Raw genomic sequence first — 20447 nt, 5'->3', positions numbered from 1 at the left:
CTTTTCACTTCTTTTCTCACCCTGCTCTCTATCTTCCATAACAATTGTGACAATTTTGAGATATGTCTCAGCTAGCTTTTGTAAAGCGGATATCTCGATATCCTTGGGTCCATTCTATTGTATGGTATTTATGCTAATTGGAAAGAATGGGATCAAATACCTAATCTAGTTCAGAAAAGGATAGAATTCTGGATGAGTAAAAGGCAAGATAGTCTATAAAAATGCAATGCTCAGAAGTTTCTGAAGATAAAAATATGTGGATGTTGTGTGCGTATGAGCTTCTGGTTTTAGCCAGATTTCTGTGATAAAATGGTTGCTTTTTTTTTTTTTTTACTATGTTTTTGGGTATGGACCTGTGATTTTTATCCAAAGACACTATATCCTTGGTGTGGAAATACCCAGGTGCCATCTTACTTTTAACTAGCAGTTCTACCCAGTTGTCTGAGCGACTGAAAGACTAAGTGACTTGATCATGGTTACACAACTAATAGATCTGAAAGGCCCAATAGGACTGAGAGCTTGACTGCTCATCCTCTATTCCTTTCTTTCTCATTTTTCTTTACCCTGTAGGATTGTCTTAATATTTGTAAGCATATTAAAAAAATAAATTTTTTTAGTATGGTTATGCATATTATATTTTTAAAATTTTTGTTTTGCCCTTTTCTTTTGTTAATTGCTATTTTGTCTTTTCTACTTTTGGTATTTTTAGTGGGCCCATTAATTTGCAACAAACTTCAACTTTTTCACATCTAGGATTATTGCAGAAATAATGAATAAGGAACCAAACAAAAAACATATTAGCAATACATTTCCACTAGATTACTTTTCATGCATATGTGTGTATAATTTATATGATACCGTCTTTTTTTATATTTTTTAACATGTCGATAGAATGTTTAGTAATCATTTTCTGACATTTGGTAATTCATGTTCCCTTTCTCTCTTCCACACTTCACTTCTTTCCAAGAAAGCAGGTAAATGATATAGGTTGTATATGTGTTATCATAATATACATATTTTCCATATTCATCATTTTGGGAAGGAGACACATATCTCTTACACTAGAGAAAAATTCATGGAGGAAATAAAATAATGAATGGTGTGCATTAATTTGCATTCAGACTCCATCAGTTCTTTCTTTGGAAGTAGTCTTTTTCATCTTGAGTCCTTTGGGGTTGTCCTGGATCCTTGCATTGTTGATTTAAATCATTCACAGTTGATCATTGTACATTATTTCTATTACTTTGTACAGTGATCTTTTGGTACTGTTCCCTTCCTTTGCATCTTTACAAGATTTTTTGTGATTGTCTCCTTAGTCATTTCTTATGGCACAATAGTATTCAATTACAATCGTATATCAGTTTATTCAGCAATTCCTCAATTGATGGACAAACCCCTTCAGTTTCCAATTCTTTGCCCCCACAAAAAGAGCTGCTAAAATGTTTTTGTATCGGTAGGTCTTTTTCCTCTATCTTTCATGTCTTTGGGATACATGTCTAGTAGTGGTATATTGCTGCATCAAAAGGTATATACAATTTTATGGCCCCTTGCTCATGGTTCCAAATTGATTTCCAGAATGATTGTATCAGTTCATAGATACACTAGTAGTGTATTAGTGCCCATATCATCCTATACATATTCACCCAACAGATTCTAAATTTTATTGATCAGTGAGAAAACTGGCAAGGAACAGTGAAATTGACAATATTAAATTATAAAGTAATCCAAAAATCATTCTTTTGTATTATTTTTTGGTTTTCAGAGGTATTTCAGTACTAGTTTTTGAATACACATATCTCCAATATTATTGGAATTTTTAGTATTTAAATAGAACGCTATGCTATCAGAAAGGTAGCACTCTAGCTTGTTCATTTTGCCTTCCTGTTCAGTTCTACTTTCATTTAGAATGGCAGCACTCTTCCATGGGCAATCTGTGTTCATATACCGTAATCGCTGCATATGTAAAACATTCTGTATCTGTTTACATGCACAATATATTATGTCTGATATATTAAAGCCTGGCCTATTTATAAATGAACCTGCCCATTTATAAATTGTTGTTCATGGGGTATGACTTATCCCAAGTTTGAGGGCTTAATATATATATGTATAATGTCCAAAATTTTTCAAGTTACAAAACAGTGAGTAAGGGGGAAAAACCATTTAGTTAATTGACTATGAGTTTATAAAAATATCAAAGTCTTAAGTATTATTTTTCATCAAGCTAAAAGGAAAATCTCTGTGTGCCAAGTGGAGAGCTGGTGTTTGCTCTCATATCCAATGATCCAAATCAGAGAGGGAGTCTCAAAGTACAGTAAAAAAGGCATTGTGTTCAGAATCAAGTGAACTGGTTCAAATGCCACTTGTGCTGTGTACTACTTGTGCTACCTTAATAAGGCATAACTTCCCTGAGTCTTCATTTCCTGATCTGTAAACTGAAGAGGCTGGACTCTACTGTGTCCTCTAAGGTCCCTTGTAACTCTCGATCTGTGATTTATATGATCTGTCTGGACCAAGTGTCCCTCCAGATGCTTATTTACACTTGATATTGACTTGACACATCTAGTCCCAAAATATAGTAGAAGTTCTTCGATGAGATTCAGAGTCACTCAAAATAATTTGGCCTCCTTATTCACACAAAATTGAATGGATGGGGACGTGACATTTCTATCATTTTTATATCCATTGTTTTAGTTTTTTACCAGAGCTCTTATTATACATATCCAAATGAATGTCTTAAAGGCACTACTGACCATGTCCAAAAACATCCCTAACCACTACCCATGCAGCTTACCACCATAGTCCTTGTTAAAAAATCCTTTCTAAACTCTAAGCTATTGTAATACCTTCTTAGATGGTCTCCCTGCCTCAGATTTCTTCCTTCTCCAAACCATCTCCTGTCAAAAGCAATATAGCTCAAGCTTGGCCATGTTGATGTGTGGCATTTTTCTTTTGCCCAGAGGAGAAAATAGAAACTTTAGTATTTTAAACCCTTTACGATATGGCTCCAGCTTGCCTTTCCAAACTTATTACACATTGTTCCCATTCATTCTGTGTTTTAACCAAACTACATTACTTGCTATTTCTTACACATAATATTTAATCACCTATTTTTGTGCCTTTGCACAGGTTAGTTTTTGTATTTGGAAATTTCACTTGTTTAGAATTCTGAACTTCAGAGCTCAGTCTCGATGCCAGTTGCTACATGAGTCCTTTCCTAATCTCCCCAGCTACTAGTGCTCCACCCCACCCTCATGAAACTACTTGTATGTCCTTGCCCTATATTGTGTATATACCTGTACCATGTTTTCACGATAGAAGATAAGCTGCATTTTGTTTTTGTCTTTGTATTATTACTATGCCAAGAGAGAGTACTTGGATAATAATAGATACCTAATAATGCATTTTGTTGATTAGTCTATATCTCTTGGGCATACTTATATGAATAATGAGCCAGACCCAGAACTGAACAAGTGAAGATAACTTTATTTTCTTTTGGGAAACCATATAGTTAATGACCTCATGCTTCTTCCTGAAATGAAGACCCATTACTCTAACCAGTTTTTTTTTAAATTGCCATTTAACATTGTCATTATTTCCTAGTTGCATCTTTCTTGTAACAAAGAAACAAAATAGCAAAATAGATTATAATACACCTTGTTTGGCACTCTATCGCTTATTTAGCATCTGTTATCTACTGCTTTTCTACTCAGTGAAAGTAAAGGTGTTTCAAAAACTCTTGATCATTGCTTTGATCAAGAAACAGTTAGTGTGAGGCGGCACCAAATTCATATGCCTCTTATCTTTATGTTATTATAGTCATTATGTCTGATTACTTTTTTCTGTGGATTATTTCATGTCTTTCCAAGATTCTCTGAATTCTTCATATCATACAGCATTGCTTACAACATAATATTTCCTCAAATCACAATTTCTTCAACCATTCCCCAGACAGCTGTATTGCTTTTGATGAGGTATGACTGGGACTCATGGAATATCATAGTCTTTCTGAATAAAGGAGAGACATATGAGACGTGTTATAGCTCCAACATTTTAGAGGTGTGTATAAGCAGTGACAAGAAAAGAGTTATTTTTTGTTAAAAATTTGGCTACTGGGGCAGTAGGTAGCACAGTAGATAGAACACCAGGCCTAGAGTCAAGAGGATTTTCAAATCTGGCTTCAGATACTTCCTCCCTGTGTGACCCCAGAAAGCCACTTAACCCCAATTGCTTAGCCCTTACCACTCTTCTGCCTTATAGTCAGTACTTAGTAGAAATAGTTAATAGAATGATTGTAAGACAGAAGAAGGTAGGGGTTTAAAAAAAATTAGATACTACCAAACATTCAATCCCATAAATCTGTACCTCACTGGTGTTTAAAAAAAAAAATCAAGTATTCCTTTGTTCAGGTTTCATTTGATTCACTGTGGTTTTTGCAGTTAGAACTAAAACAAATAGGAAAACATTTATTTTGAAGGCTGTTGTATTGGATAAATTATCATCACTACATGGGAACAGGTAGTCAGTCTTCAAAAGAAGACATATGGGCTAGCCATAGTCCATATGAAGGAATGCTCCACATCATTAGTAATAGAAAGCCAAATTATTTCTGAGGTTTCACCTCCCACCCATCATATTAGCAAGAATGGCAAAAAGACAACAATTGCAAATGTTGAAGAGGTTGTAGAAAGACAAGCAGAGTAATGCATTATTAGTAGTACTTTGGTTCAACCATTCTGTCAAAAAATTTGTAATTATACTAAAAAAACCCTATATATCCTTTAATTCAAAAACACCAGAGATGAAAAACAAAAGAAAAGCTCTTTATGTATGAAAGTATTTATAGTGGCATGTTTTTAGAGGCAAAGAACTGGAAGGACACTGAATGCCTATCAACTGGTAAATGACTAAAGAACTAGATACAAGATAAATTGCAAATAATCTCAGAGGGAAAGAATAAGCATTAAGGGCGATAAGGAGAGGTAGGTTTTGTTTGCTTTGCAAAAGGTGGAATTTCATCTGAGACTTGAAAGTGATTGAAAGCAGCTGAGAGGTTAAGAAGTATAATGGTTAAATTGGGATTTTGACTATATTAATAAGAGTTATAAAAAAGCAGTCGCCAATTATCCCTTAAGTCAGGAAAACTCTTAGCAACTTTTAACAATATTTTTGAATTGGAATAATATTAGCAAAAAGTGGGAAATGTGGAAGGGAAAGAGGTAAGGAGACTGCCTAGGCCACCGTAAATGGTGATCTGGTGAAATGAAGCTTGCTCCCCAAAGAGTTCTAATCTCCACATGGGAATCCTAGTCACTCACCAGCAAGCTGGGCAGGATCCAGGCAAGGTCCCATGGGATGCAGAAAAACTCGTGAGCTAAGCTCACCTAGGCAGCAGTGAACCCAACAAGAAAGTCTCCAACTCCAAGAAAGCTGAAAATTGAAGTCCTGAAGCCAAAAACTCCAGTCGAAAGGCCCAGAGCTCCAAGTCGAAGTCAAAGTCCAAATGCCCCAAGGAGCCATCCTCCAAAGAAGAAATCCAAAAGAGAAGATCCAAGAACCAGAGACTCCAAAGAAGGAACTCTGAAGGAGAAGATCCTTGGACAAGGAAGTTCAGGACTTTTTATAGTCCTTTTCCACATCACTTCCTGCCCCTTCCCCACTTTACAGGAACCAATCACAGTCTTTCAATTTGCCTAGTACTGTATGTGTGTGTGTGTGTGGGGGGGGGGGGGTCAGTGGCCTCTAGAGTTGTCATCCACTCTAGCAAGTGACTTGTGAGCTCTAATACTTAGTGACTGGTAAGGTACTAAGCAGGGGTACTTAAGTACTTAAAAGTTGCTGATTGATAGACAAAGTTTGATTCACTCTTTCACAGAAGGATTAGAATTAAGAGACCATTGGATTTGACAATAAGGATATGATAGGTAATTTTGGAGAGAGTAGTTTCAGTTGAATGATGAGGTTGGAAGTCAGACTATAGAGTTAAGAAGAGAATGAGAAGTGGGCAGCAAGATGGCCCAGTGGTTTGAGAGCCAAGGATAGAGGATCCTGTGTTCAAATTTGACTCAGAATCTTCCTAGATATATGAGGATCTATATTACATATATATAATTATTATTATATGTAATAAACAGTATTGGTTCTAAGACAGAATTTAAGGGTTTAAAAAGAGCGAGAGGAAAGTAAGTGGAAGCACTGATTACAGAATGACCATTTCAAGGAATTTAACCAATAAAGAAAAGAAATATGAACTAAAAGGCAGTAGGGATAGACATGAAATGAAGGCTAATTAAATAAAGAAGCAGCTGAAAACCAGGGATAGGTTGAAAATAAATGAGTTGGTAATAATAGAGGGCAATCTGATAGAAAAGATGGGATCAAATGCAAATTGCTAATGACAGAAAGAGGTTTCCCTTGGCAAGAAGGGCCACCTTTTCATGAGAGATATGGGACAAAGTAGCAGATAGTAAAGGAAAGCAACTTGTATAATATGAACATAGAGGAAGAGGGAGCTCTCAGCAAATTCCCTCAATTTTTTCAGTAAAATATGAGGCGAGGTTCTCATCTTGAGATGATGGGGGAAAAGGAGTGGTTTTAGGAGGGATGAAAACGTTTGGAAGAGCCACCGTGGTAAGTGGGACAATAAATGTGTAATTCAGGAGGCACAAAAGGAACTGTAAAAAATATTGTCTTGCAAGTGAGCATCCCATTGAAATTATGTAACATAAATTTGTAGTGTATTACATCATTTCTCCAGCTTCCTTCAGTAGCACATAAATTGTTTCAATTTTAAAAGAAATGTATATATTTGACTATTGTATAAGCAAAATTAGTGTCTGTTTCAGGAATGCTCTTTTCTAAACCAGCTATTGTTAAGTGCTTTGAAGTTGACAGATATTCTGTTATATATATTTGGTTATTTTGCCGTATTGCCTCTATATTCCCTACTATGGATTTTTCTTTAAAATGTTGTAGAGTATACACTTTTAAAATTCAAGGGATCTATAGCTCATCATTTTCATCATTAGAAATACACTGGAGTCTGGAGAATCCAGATGTAGGATGGGAGATAATTTGTTTCACTTTAGAAAATTTATATAAGAATCTATAATAAAAGATCTTAGAAGTTCCTGGAGTATTTCCTACATACAATTTTTGTATGTGCAGGAGACAGCCTCAGGCTACTTGTTTTCTTAGGATAATTTGTGTTTAAAAGAAATTCAAGAATCCTTTTGATTTTCAGTAGATAATTGACAACTGATCTATAAATATCCAGTGATGTAATAACATTCTGGGAAAATTATAAGTTGCTTCTTAACAATCAAGAAAAAGTACTTTAAAAGTACCACCTGAATTTCTGATTCATCACATTTATACATATACATACATATTTTTATGGATAATAATTTTTTATTATGTACAAATTTTTGTTATTTTACAGTGAAGTAGAACAGACTGCTCCCATGGAAGAGACTGCAGAAACAGAAGAGCACCAAGGAGTACCTGAAGGAGAATCTTTGACTAAGTATAATGTTTTATTTAAGTATTCTTAATTTGAGCAGACTTTCAAAAGTGATGGCCAATTGATAGTTTAAAACCATAGTGATGCAATAGGTCCTGGGATGATATAACAAATTATAGAATTTCTATCAATGAACCTGCATTGACCAAATAATTGATTCTTTTTTCCGTTTATTCTTCGAATCTTTCACTTTTTAGGCAGGTGGAATTATATTTGTAACTTGCTGACTTTCTAAAACTCAACATTTTGTGGTGATATTCAAGACATTTTGTTTTTCAGAAGGGCCTTCTGAGTCATGGCATTTTAGTATTTTAGCACTTTAGTGCTAATTCTGGAATATTTTTCTCTCTTTTGAAAGTATTATTGATAATCTCCTGGTTTTTTTTTTTTACTGCAGATAATTTCTAATATACATGTTTTTTTTCTTACCTCCTTCCTATTCCATAGAAACTCTTCTTGTCCTAAAAGAAATCAGTTAAGCAAAAACCATTACAGCATGTGTCTGATGATGTATGTAATATTCAGCATCTTTGCTGAGAGGAGGGAGATGAGTTTTATGATCTGTCTTCTGGAACTAATAGTGATCATTGCCTTGAAACTTTAGTATCTTATATATTTTTTCTTTTGACAGACTTGTAATGTTGAAAAGTTTTCAGCATCTTTTTTCAGGAATATATTTTCTTTTCATTGTTTAGCTAGATCTCAACATTTTTCTAAGGGTTGTTATTAAATAATCTCTTAAATCTCCCTTCATTCTTCTCTTTCCATACTCCTTTTAAATAAGTACAGACTTGATATGCTACTTTTCTCATTTACAGTAATATATATCTTTTGTATATTCTATGACAATTATGTTACCTTTGATAGAAATTTTTCAGAACTTTCCTAGGAATTTTTCCTTTTGAGTTTGACTTTGTTTTTCATGTATATTATTTTTTTACAACTGATCCATTAATTGTTTAATTGAACATGAAGTCAACATTAAAAAAAAAAAGCAATTGCCCCTATGTTCAGAGAGTTCTTGTTTTCTTGAAAGTTCAAAGAAACTAGCCATTAGGTGTCTGAACTTCTCCCTCAGGGAGAAGGTGGGGAATAATTAGAAAAAAAAATAGAAAGAAATGGTATTTGCAGAAAAGTTTATCTTGTGCATAAGATTCTCCCCCCCTCGCCCCCCATAGCCATGCTTCCTGAATGCAGAGCTATTTTTCTGCAATATTGGAATCTTGTACTTAACACTTCACAGTATGCTTGTATTTTGGCATTTTCCTCATAAATAATACTACTAAAGAAAGGCTTGAATATTTGACAGTTCACAATTCTTTATGCTTATTTTTTACTTAAATACAGTTCTTAAGTCTTTCTTACAACATTTGACAAAGTCACAGTTGCACTAAATAATACCAGCTTCTATTTTATTTCATAGGGCCTATTGTTGAAACCATTTGGGGTCAGAGAAGGTTGGAGATATGTTTGTTTATCAATTAGAAGGAATAGGTTTCAGTGTCTTTATTATTTAATTACTTTTGGTAGGAATTAACTTGTAAAGAAAATAGGTCTTTTTTAGGGAGCAATTGTTTTAATTACATATTTGGAAAAATAATTCATTGTGCTTTATTTTTACTTCATGTTTTCTTCCATTTTTTGCCTTATTTTCCTTAAACCACATATGCATGCATATCCTTTTGTTTTATCTAGAGTAAAATGCTTAATTTAATGCTTTTGGACTTGTGAATTTTGCTGCCAATTTGAATACAAACACATTAACCTCTTTCATAGGAGATCTAGACTTTATCAATTACGTTGAGAAGATTCATGTTTGCCAATTATGTCTGTTGTGTTGTTTTTCTTTTTTTTACCGCAATTTATCTATTTTTCCTTACAACATTTACTTTGAAACTTTATATTTGATAAGAATTTTTCCTATCAAAAACAGTTTTTTGACACAGATTCTTTCTCCTCTCTCTCCCTCCCCCTCTCCCTCTCTTCTTTCCTCCTTCCCTCCCTCCTTCTTTCTTTCATGTCTCTACTCCCACTCCTGATCAGCAAACAGGAGCTTTGACCTGCTCTGTTTTTACCTATACTGGTTCACCCCTTCATAGGAAGAAAGGTGGTGTCTAGAAGTTGGAGCTGCAGTTAGTGCAGACATCCAAATGGCTTGGTATCCTATAGTCACTCTTGTACTCAGTTAGTACCTACCCTACCTCAGCCTTCTCGTTAGCAGAGATTACAGGCATGTGCCACTATTAGTTTTTATTGGTATCTTTTTGTTTATACATGATATGGAGCAGTGATAACTCACTGCACTGGGCAAAGAGCATTTTTTTTCCCATTCCTCAGTTATAGGTCATCTACTTTGTTTCGATTCTTTGCTTCTCCAAAAAGTGCTACTATAAATATTTTGATGTATATTGGACCTTTTGTCTCTATTTTTTTCTTCTTAGAGAATATATCTTCTGGACCAGATCTAGCTTAGGCTAATCCATTTATTAAAGGTCAATGTTAAAATGTAGTGAGAGGTGGGGCAGCAGCTTGGCTCAGTGGATTGAGAGCCAGGCCTAGAGACAAGAGGTCCTGGGTTCAAATTTGACCTCAGACACTTCCTAGCTGTTTGACTCTGGGCAAGCCATTTGGTCCCCATTGCCTAGCCCTTACCACTCTTCTGCCTTGGAACCAATACATAGGATTGATTCTAAGATGGAAGGTGAGGGTTTTTAAAAAAATAAATAAAATAAAATAAAATAAAATGCAGTGAGATACTCATGAACCATAATAAAATAAAATAAAAACAAGGGAGAACTGGTGACAAAGGAAAACAAGATGTAAGGATATTAATTGAAATAAAAATGGCAATTCCTTTGTAATCATTTACCTCACCATTCTCTCGATTTGAGAGGATGTCCATATCCTACAGTAGTACATTGTACATTTTGCTTAAATCCTTTGTCAGTTCTTCAAGTGAATGCCTTTGACACCTTAGATCAACAAAATCAAGCCTCCAAAATCTCTTTAAGAAGCAGTCAAGCCTCATAAATCAAGTGCTACTCTTACCATTTTAGTAATTTTCTTAGCATAATTACAGATTGCTTTTCAAATTAGCTGAGCCAATTCACAATTCTACAAACTGCTAACTTTTAAGTTTTGTCATTTTTAAATGCCCATTACTTTTTACCTAGGAAATCACCATAGTAAGTTACATTAAAAAAACAGAATAAGAAAAATAGAAATTCAAAAAGAAGTCTCTTAGGTGTCAAGATCGATTTGTTTCTTTTGGTTCTGTAATATATTTCCATCCAGCATAATAGTTTTTACTTAAATTTTATGTACACATATTCCTACATACACATATTCCTGAAAAGTTATGTGTGTAAACTGGATCATTGGAAATGCACCTGAGTAGCCAGGAGCATTTTATTTAAGGAAAACTTTCAAAGAATTCTTTGCAGTATTCCCCAAATTCAGAGTGAATAATTTGGCTTTGCCCAGTTCTAAAGTTCTATAGTTTAAATTGTCATGAATTCTAAGATAAAATGGATATTTTCCCCCCAATTTGTTATAATTATTTAATACTTGTTAATGAAAATCAGATACAGAATAAAAGCTCCTCTATAAATTTACCATGGCATAGTTGTAATATTAAACATATTTCCAAATTAGCCAAGTTCTGGGGGGGGGGGGAGGAAGAAAATTAAAATGAAAAAAAAGGATGTTTCAGTTTGCACTCAGAGTTCTAACTTCTGGGTTTATAAAACCTTCAAATCATTGAACCTTTAGGATTCCTGCTATTATTATCTCTAATCTCTAGATCTAAAAATAACCTACAGTCATAAAATTTTAGGACTACAGAAACCCTTAGTATTAAGGACTGTGTAATGCCTTTTTATAGTGATATGTAGAAATAAATCTTCCTGGTATAGTTTACAAAGTTTCCTATTAATTTTTTTTTTGCAGAATCTTCTATTTTGACTTTATTTAGTATTTATTTTTTTCTTTTAACATGTCTTTCTTTTAACAAGCCACAAAAAAGTGGCCATTTCCATATCTGGTTTCTCTTTTTTTTTATTTTTATTTTTTTATGAAAGGTTTCTCCTGCTTAATTATCCTTCACTTTACTTCTTTGAACATTTTATGCAATCTGCCATAAGAAAATGGGTATTTGCATGTTATTGTCATGGAGTTCATGTTATGCCTATTTTCTTGCTACTACCTGAAGATAAAATAGTAACTATGAAAAGAAATAATAAAAAACGAAAATTCATTGGGAGATTATAATTAAATATTTTCCCTCCTATTATACTAGTTTATGGATAGTGTTTGTGTGATGGATAGCCAAATTTATTACCAAATTGAAAAGTATCACTTTTCTTTTTCGATATATCACTAGCTAATTTCTTCTTTACAACTATAAATTTTTTAGAGTTGCTGAAGTTGGGGAGCTAGTGGAAGAATCTCCAGTTCAAGAAATGACCTTAGATGAGTGGAAAAACCTCCAAGAGCAAAATCGACCAAAGCCTGAATTCAACATCCGGAAGCCTGAATCCACTGTTCCTTCTAAAGCAGTGGTGATTCACAAGTCAAAATATAGAGATGATGTAAGCATTGCATAAGCTTTTAGAAACAGTTCTAATTTTTTTCCATTTTGGGGAAAAGTACCTCCTTATTTTCTGAATTTGTATAATTAGCAGCATTTAAATTCCTTTTAAAAATAATTAATAGTTGAAAAAAAATTTTTTAACATCTATTAGATTCAAATTCCACCTTTCATGTTTACGACCTACATGACCCTGGAAAAGTCATTCAATTTCTGGAGGGGAAGTGGGGGGGGGGGGGCTAGATTGGATGATTGCTAAAGTTCTTTCCAGCTAGAATAAAAGAGGAAATTAGTCAGTTCATCAAAACTAATTAGCCAAATGTGACAGTATATGGTATATATTGTCTATATCCATAGACCCTCACTTCTGAAAGAAGCTACATTTTCTCCAGTCTTCTTATGGTCCAAACTTGGTTAATATAATTAAAAAATCAAATACTTGTAAATAATCAAAGATGATAGACATAGTGAAAATGGCTCATTATATCTTCATAATAAATCATTTAAAGTCAAGCCAACATTTCCCACTGAAATCCAAGTTGTAATAATTTCATAAATATAGGAACTTATATTTTAGAAGTATGTTAGAATGTCGGAAAACAAATTAATTTCACTATCTTTTTTCATAAGTACTGTATGGTAAATGAATCTTATTTGATTGTCCTTAACTAAAAGTGTGAATTAGACTCTAAAACTTTATATGTAGTTTACTAGAATATTAAAATTAGAGGGGGGGGTCATGTAGTTCAATGTCTACATTTTAAAGACAAAGCAAAATATAGTTATTTTTAATTATGTAATTGTTACCCTTGGATTTTTATTAATTTTACAAACCACTTTAAAATTAGCATAGAATTATAAGTCTAGGGAGATACATTAAGGCAAGAGATAGTATGGCTTTAAATAAACCCACTCTAAATCTAAACTGCTTTCCCTGACATCAGAAAAGACCACTGAATGGAAGCTATTTAAAATTTTCACAAAATTATCTCAGCTTCAAATTATAGGACATCATGAAGTATGCTGACTAAATGTACTTTTTAAATTGTCAGTAAAATTAGACTTTAATTATATGTTGGAAATTTTGTGCAAATTTTTCTTTCTAGTTTTTGCTCTTTAATTAGAATCTTCTTTCTGTTTAATTGTTTTGGATTTTGTTTTGTATGGATTTCACAAAGCATAGATTAATAGTATTTACACAGTAGCATCGTATGTCTATTTGCATAGATCTTATTTGTATAAAGATATGAAAATAGGGTCTAGAGCCATGTTGGCGAACCTATGGCACAAGTGCTAGAGGGGGCTGCTCTCTTCCTCCTCTGCATCATGCCTGAGGATATTTCACCCATCACCTGCCCCTCTGCCCAGCAGCTCAATGAGAGTGCTTCCTTCCTTCTCTCTCTGAGGTAAGGGGGCAACTCACATGCCATATGGGAGTTGCAGTTTGGGCATTTGGTTTCTAAAATCAGTGGTCTAGAGTCAAAGAAATTATACTAATAAGTAAGATTTGTTGAATTAAAGCCTGATCTTAAGGAGAGATTTTTTTTTTGTATTCTATATTCTATACATAATTTGTTGCTGATTCAAGTCTTGGACCATAATTCTAGACTTCTTAGAGTTTTTTAAGAGTGTTATACTGCCTGAGAAGAAGAATAAGTTGTCAGTTTATTGCTTTGCATGTTTTGTTACATGAGAGTATGATATGGTAATAAAGAAACGGCCTCTCTGTTAGGAAGACCTGGATTTAAATTCCACCTCTGAGAAAACCTGACTGTATGAGCAAGTCAGTTAACCTATCAGTGCCACAGAAAACCCTACAAGATTGTAAATCACAAAGAAAGTGTCAGTTTACATTGATAAAGTGAATTTTCTAATGAGTTCAGTATATCATGAAATAACAGGTCCATTTGTATCCAATTTCATGTGAAACTAAAAGTGAAGGTGAAACTTTATTGGGAAACCTTATATTTAAAATAAGATAATATTATTCATATCTTATGTTAGGTATAAGGGTTACTTCTGGGGTGTTCATTGTTGTAAGTTTATTGAAAGTAATGTTGAGGTTTAAAAACACCCCAAATATAAGAATAATTCCACCAAATTCCTTTTCTTGACATGTTTCAGTGAACACGTTAACTTGTTGTGGTGTTTTATGCATGTAATTCGTTGTACTAAAATTTCCCTTCTTGAGGAAATTCAAATGAAAGCTTTTGTATAGGTGACGAAAAATTGCATAAACAACCTGTCAACAAGCATTTCCTAAGCAGCTCTATAGTGTGTTGGTGAAAGAGATACAAAGACAAATCAGAATTTGGAACTGTCTTCCAGAAACTAAAATTGTATTGGATGAAGACCGTAAGTACACATAGAGCTGTGTTCAGAACATAAAGCCATGCACAAGGCAGCCGTAAGTGGGAAGATACTTGTAGCCGGGGGCACTAGGAAAGAAGAGAAGGTGGCACTTTAGCTGAGTCTCAAAGGAAACCAAGGAGGCAGAGGACTGTCCATATATAGGGGCACAGAGGAACATGTGAGGAATACCAGGATGATCTGGCTTGACCAGAGTATGTGGGTGGGAGTGATGTGATCAAACTAGAAAGGCAGGTTGGAGCCTGGTCATAAAAGACTAACCGCCAAAAAAATTATATCCGATCCTTTGGGTAATAGAGAACTTCTGGAGTTTACTGAATTTAGGAGTGGCAGTATACTGTCAGACCAGTGTTTTAGGAAAATTATCTTCCATCTGGATGATAGATGGAGAGATTTGGTGCAGTGAGAACAGCTAAGAAGTTCTTGTAGTACTTTAAGTGAGGAGGGATGAGGGTCAGTTAGTGTCAAAGAGTTTGATGTTAGACATATGCTGCATCTGAGGTGTTGATGATGCCTCTTGGTGGAGATACCTTTTAAGGAGTTGGGAACCTATAAACTTATATCGTTGACTTTTTTGCACATTGATGTTTCCTTTGCTACTGTTTTATTACTACTTACAAACTTTCTAAATTAAACAAAATTTGAGAATTTGTTAACACTTTTTAAAAGTATAACTGCAGTTCAGTTTTTAAGGAAACATAAGTTCTTCCTTTAGAATTTGGAAAAATTATAATTTAGAAAAAATAGGGTGCTGGACTTGAAGTCAAGAGCTCAGGGTTCGAATCCTACCTCATTTGCTGGCTTTGTCCATGATCAAATAATTTATCCTCTTAGAGGCTTTTTATCTCACCTTGCTCATGTGACCCAAAAAGAGCACACAATTAAATCTTTGCTAAATATATCATGAAACTTTGTCTAAAAGCTAATAAATAAATATAATATTGTCTGCAAGCTGTCAAAAGGAGCAAACTTTAGGCATAATAAATTATGTAATGAGGATGCTTGCCTAGATAACAATAAGAACTACCTATAGGAATCTCCCAGCCTTACTTTCAAGAAAGGTTAGGGTCAACTATAGACACATCCCTAAAATCAAAAAGAAACTTCAGATTTTCAAAGGGCATAAGTAAGTGTGTCTGTGAGAAAGACCCTTGGGATGGAGAGGATGGAACAAAAAATAGCTAATTAAGGAGATAAGCTGGTAATATTAAAAATTAACCGCTTCAGGTTCTTTTCTACTAACTGCAACTCTTGAGAGACATAAAAGGATAGTGTATCACAAAATGTTCTTCAGCATTGTTTTAAATGAATGTTCTTTGTTAAAGTATACTCATGGGATAAATTGGATGACATCACTTACTTAAAATAACATTTATGAACAAATAGAAATTAACTTCAAAAATAGTCCTAAGATCTGAATTGAAAGATTTAGATAGTCAAAATGTACTTGGAAATTTAAACATTCACCTTAGCTAATAGTACCTGACTTTCGAATGACAGGCTGGGGGAAGCAGGATTCACTGTAGACATGTATCAATTCAGTACTAATAGTAATATACATGATTCAAGAAGATATAATTGGGCGAAAGACATATATTTGAAACTTAATAAAAATGTAATTTTTGCTTGGTGATACAGCTAGATCAGGTCAAAGGGTAACCTATTTTAGCCTTTGATGCAAGATGAGATTGTTTGGTATGGTTTTGCTTTTTAAAATACAACAAGTCTGACTGGTTTGCCATAGTTTAGTTGTCTATTAGGACAATACAGTGGTAGACCTTGAAGGGAACTTGGAGACTTCTTTAAGATAAAATGATTGCCTTTCAGATGATAAAGGATGAGTATGAGGATGACACCCATGTTTTCAGAAAAGCAGCCAATGATATCACATCCCAGTTGGAAATTAATTTTGGCAATCTGCCTCGTCCTGGGCGTGGAAACAGAGGTAGTACCAGAGGTCGAGGAAGAATCAGGAGGATGGAAGAATCTGGATCCAGACCAGAAGTTGTGGTAGGTATTTTGTTTATTTAATAAGTACTAAATCATTTTGTAAATCTCGCAAAAGGAAGGATGGAGACAATCGGGATTTCATTTTTGTGTGTGTGGCTCAACTATCTAATTAAATGGATGATTCATCCATCCTTCAACATCTTCAAGTTATCCCCTTTCATAATTTTCTGATGTTTTAATGTATAAAAAGATGTCTGAGAGATGAGATTCATTCTGTATTTTTGGCTGCCTGATCATTTTTTCAGGCATAGTCATAACAAGCCCCAGAACTCCTGAAGAACAAACAAAACTCATTCTTTTTTTAAGACTGGACAAAATCCTCAAGCTTGATTAATGGTTCCTATGGCTAGTTGTTGATCCCTTTATGTTACAGTGCCACCTTGTGGGTATCTTATAATACCCATGCAAAAATGTGTCAATTTTCATCATTTCTTGACCATGTTAACAGATGTATAGAAAATCTTTTTGGAAGTGTTGGGTAAAAAAAGGTGAGTATTAAAGATAATTATATAGCCCCAATTAGAAATCAGGGTGTGCTATCCAATTAGTGGTCTTCATGGAAAGGAAAAAATGCTTCCTTTGATCTGATAATCAGTTTTAGTATTAAATAATTTTGTAATATTTAGTATTAAATAATTTTGAATCGCAAAAAGAGAGAATAAGATTTTGGAGAAGGAGGTTGTGAATTGGGCATTAGTCAACAGAAATTGGACATCTGAGGAGGAATATGGCAGAAAGGAAAAGAGGAGCAAAGTAAGGAGGAACAGAGTAGATAGAAATGTATAACTAGTAACTAGTAAATGGGATGGATTCACCCATGGTCAAAAAACGGATAGCAGAAAGGATCAAGACCCAGGACCTAGCAATATATTGTTCACAAGAAACACTGAAAATGAGAGACACACATTAAGTGAAGGTAAGGGGATGAAGTAGACTATACTATGTCTCAGCTGATCCAGAGAACACAGAGGTAGCGGTCAGGATCTCTGACAGAGTTGGGGCTAAAATAGATATAATTGGAAGGAATGAACAAGTGTAACAATATTATGGCGAGGATATGGATATTGAAGCATTATCAGTATTGGTCCTGTATGCAACAAGAGTCATATAACATCCAGATTTTTAAACGAAAAACTAAATGAGATGCAGATGGAAACAGATAACAAAATAACGATAGTGGAAGATTTTAATTTTCACTTTTCAGAACTAGGCAAATCTAACCAAAAAATAAGAAAGAAGTTAAGGAGATGAACAGATATCTGGAGCCCCCCCTACCCCCCCTCCTGCATGACACTATTAGTATATCTAGATTTGAGCATGCACATAATTCAAACATGGATTTTGATGGGACTACAATGGTTTAAAGAGCATAATCTGCAAAATTCACTTTAACACTCATCAGACTGTGGAGTAACCCTGCATTCCGGAGGGGGTTGCGGCTGTGGAATAAAAGTTGTACTGGATCTGACCGAGTTGGAAAGATTTGTTTTTGGAAGAATTATGGCCCTGGCAACAGATTGTGTCTGCTGTCTAAGGGCCAATCTAGTTAAATATAGCTCTGGTAATTTTTGCCCAGTGAGAATCCAATAGGGTTAAATTGATCAAATTAAATGCTGATAGGAATATGGAGAAATAGGCCTGGTGTGTTACATCACCAAAGCAGCTGTGAATTGTTTTTTTAGAAAACAGCATGGAAATATACATTAAGAGCTGGGAAGTGATTCGTGTTCCTCATTGACCTAGGGATTCCGTTACTAGGATTTACCCCTAATAGCATTACTGAGCTGGGTAAAAAAGCTGGGTTCTGTGAAGATATTCATCAAAGCTTTGTAATGACAAAAGTAACTGGAAATAATATAAATGAAGTGATTGGGAGAAATGACTGTGAATAGATTGTGATATTTGGATGTAATGGAATGAATTATGTTATTAGAAATGACAAATATTGGAACTATAAAGAACATAAGGGAAATACGTGAAGAGAATAAAAGAGAATAATATGATAACATTTAAGAAATAGCCACAAAATCAAGAGAAAAGGGTATCATAGTAAAACAAATCCAAAGGGAACTTAAAAGCAGAGAACTTTTATAAATATAGCACATATATAATTTACCTATTTTTAAACAACTTGTAAATAATGTGGCATTTGTGGTTTTGCACATCATTTTTATGCATTTGTTTAAGTGGGTTTTTTTGGTAGTGGTTACAAAGTATTTATATAATAAAACTTTTTTCTTAGAGAGATGATCATGTGATTCCAGACCTTTGATGTGAAATACGCCCATGCAAAATTTTGGAAGTTGCAGTCCTATATAATGTATCATTTCCTTCATTATTTGAGCTGGCACTCAAATGTGTCTCTGGTTTCCTGAAGCCTTTCCTTTTTCTCTCTTAATTTTTTTCCCCAAAGAGGGTCTGGAACCATGTGTCCCCTCAAAGCAGGAGGGAATCATTATCCAGTGAGGAAAGTCTCATTTTAAGCAACAGTACACAAAATGCTTCAGGGTTTTGAAACCTTTATCAAGAGCCTTCCAAAGAATAATACTTGTTTTAGAAATTCCATTCTCTTATGAGTTTCCCTTGGTTACCTTAAGGATCCTCAATATGCTAATTTTAAGATTTCTTTTTCTTTTATAGACACAAATCATTGCTCCAAACCCAGATGACCCTGAAGACTTTCCTGCTTTAGCTTGAAAGAGCCCTCGTTTAACAGCATCATAAAATAGCTTGGCACAGCTATGGGAAAAAAAAAAGACTTTCCTTGCTATGGGGAAAAAGGGATAGTCTGAATCTATGAAAACAATAGAAGTTGCTTTTTTCCCCTTGTAGTGTGAACTTGTTGCACTTTTTGGTTTGGGAGTTTGAGGTAGGTGCAATTCCAAATGGTTCTGGGTTCATTAAGAACCTTCAGCAAGAAGGTGAGGGATGATGATCATTGTTATACTCAAGGGATTTCGAATAAAGTTCAAGAATGATGTTTAAGATGTGTATATACAGAATATATTGGCTTTTCCACAAAACTAGAGAGTAATATAAGCTGTAAATTATAGTCCATTGTTGAGGCTACAATCAGGCCCTGTAGACACTGGAGGTCGTTTTCCTTCATTATTAAGTTATATATAACTTGGGCAAATTTAAACAGTTCACAGTCATTTTCAGAGACAAAAAAAATTAAAATACAATTGAATTCATGGCTTGTTTATGTGTGTAAATGTTATGGTATCTCCTGAATATCTTTTTCCTTCATTTGCAAGGTAACTTTTAACTCTTAAGCCCTAAAAGACACTTTAAATTTTCTATTATGCAAATATTGGTCACTACCTCATGACATGCCATATTTTTTTAAAGGGATCAGAAATGATTGGGTAGGCAGGAGGGAAAAGACCAAAGCCAGGTAGACTGTAGCTCCTAACAGTGCCTTGATTTTTGTGGTGTTTTCAGTAATGTTAGGTCTTACTCAGAAGCCAAGAAAATTTACATAGTGCACATATAAAAATGTTTGCATAGTCTCTTGCTTGAAAAAGACTAATGATCTATTTGGTGAATATATAATCTGATATAGCCCATCAAGTCGGCCAAAAAGGGAGGGAAGCAAAAGGAGATGATAAAAGGGAGACTCTAAAAGGTTGGCTGCCGTGACAAAATCCATCAAAGTTGCCATTGCCTTTCCTCCCTCAAACCTAGAGTCCAAGACCAAAAAAAGCCACTGCAAGCTACAGAAGACAGGATAAAATGATTTTTATCTACCCTTGTCTCCTTGCCTCCTCCAGTCTGCTCCTGTTCAAATCCCTTCCATAAAATCCAGCCAGATTCCTCAGTGTAGTCTCCAGAACACAGAACAAATATGATTGAAACTACTTCATCCCACTTTATTCTTCCACATTATCGGGGTAAATCCCAAGAAAATAGCAAACTTTTGTTCCAAAAACAAACTAAAAAACTGTTAACGTTATT

General features: G+C 34.4%; 1 protein-coding gene across 2 annotated transcripts in view; it reads left to right on the top strand.

Annotated features, from left to right (window-relative positions):
- The window catches only part of HABP4 (hyaluronan binding protein 4), a 33400-nt gene extending 13716 nt beyond the window's left edge, over positions 1-19684 (top strand). For both annotated transcript variants that reach the window (XM_007497935.3, XM_007497934.3), the window contains 4 exons: positions 7442-7525; positions 11937-12111; positions 16308-16490; positions 19131-19684. In XM_007497935.3, the coding sequence (XP_007497997.1) occupies positions 7442-7525; positions 11937-12111; positions 16308-16490; positions 19131-19187 (499 nt within the window). In that variant the 3' untranslated portion in view covers positions 19188-19684. The remainder of the gene's footprint in view (positions 1-7441; positions 7526-11936; positions 12112-16307; positions 16491-19130) is intronic.
- Positions 19685-20447: the final 763 nt, after the last annotated feature.

The sequence above is a fragment of the Monodelphis domestica genome, chromosome 7 (genome assembly GCF_027887165.1).
Source record: "Monodelphis domestica isolate mMonDom1 chromosome 7, mMonDom1.pri, whole genome shotgun sequence".
In the NCBI taxonomy this organism is placed as follows: Eukaryota; Metazoa; Chordata; class Mammalia; order Didelphimorphia; family Didelphidae; genus Monodelphis; species Monodelphis domestica.
Note: the sequence above shows the minus strand (reverse complement) of the source record. Positions and strands in the feature narration are given on the sequence as shown.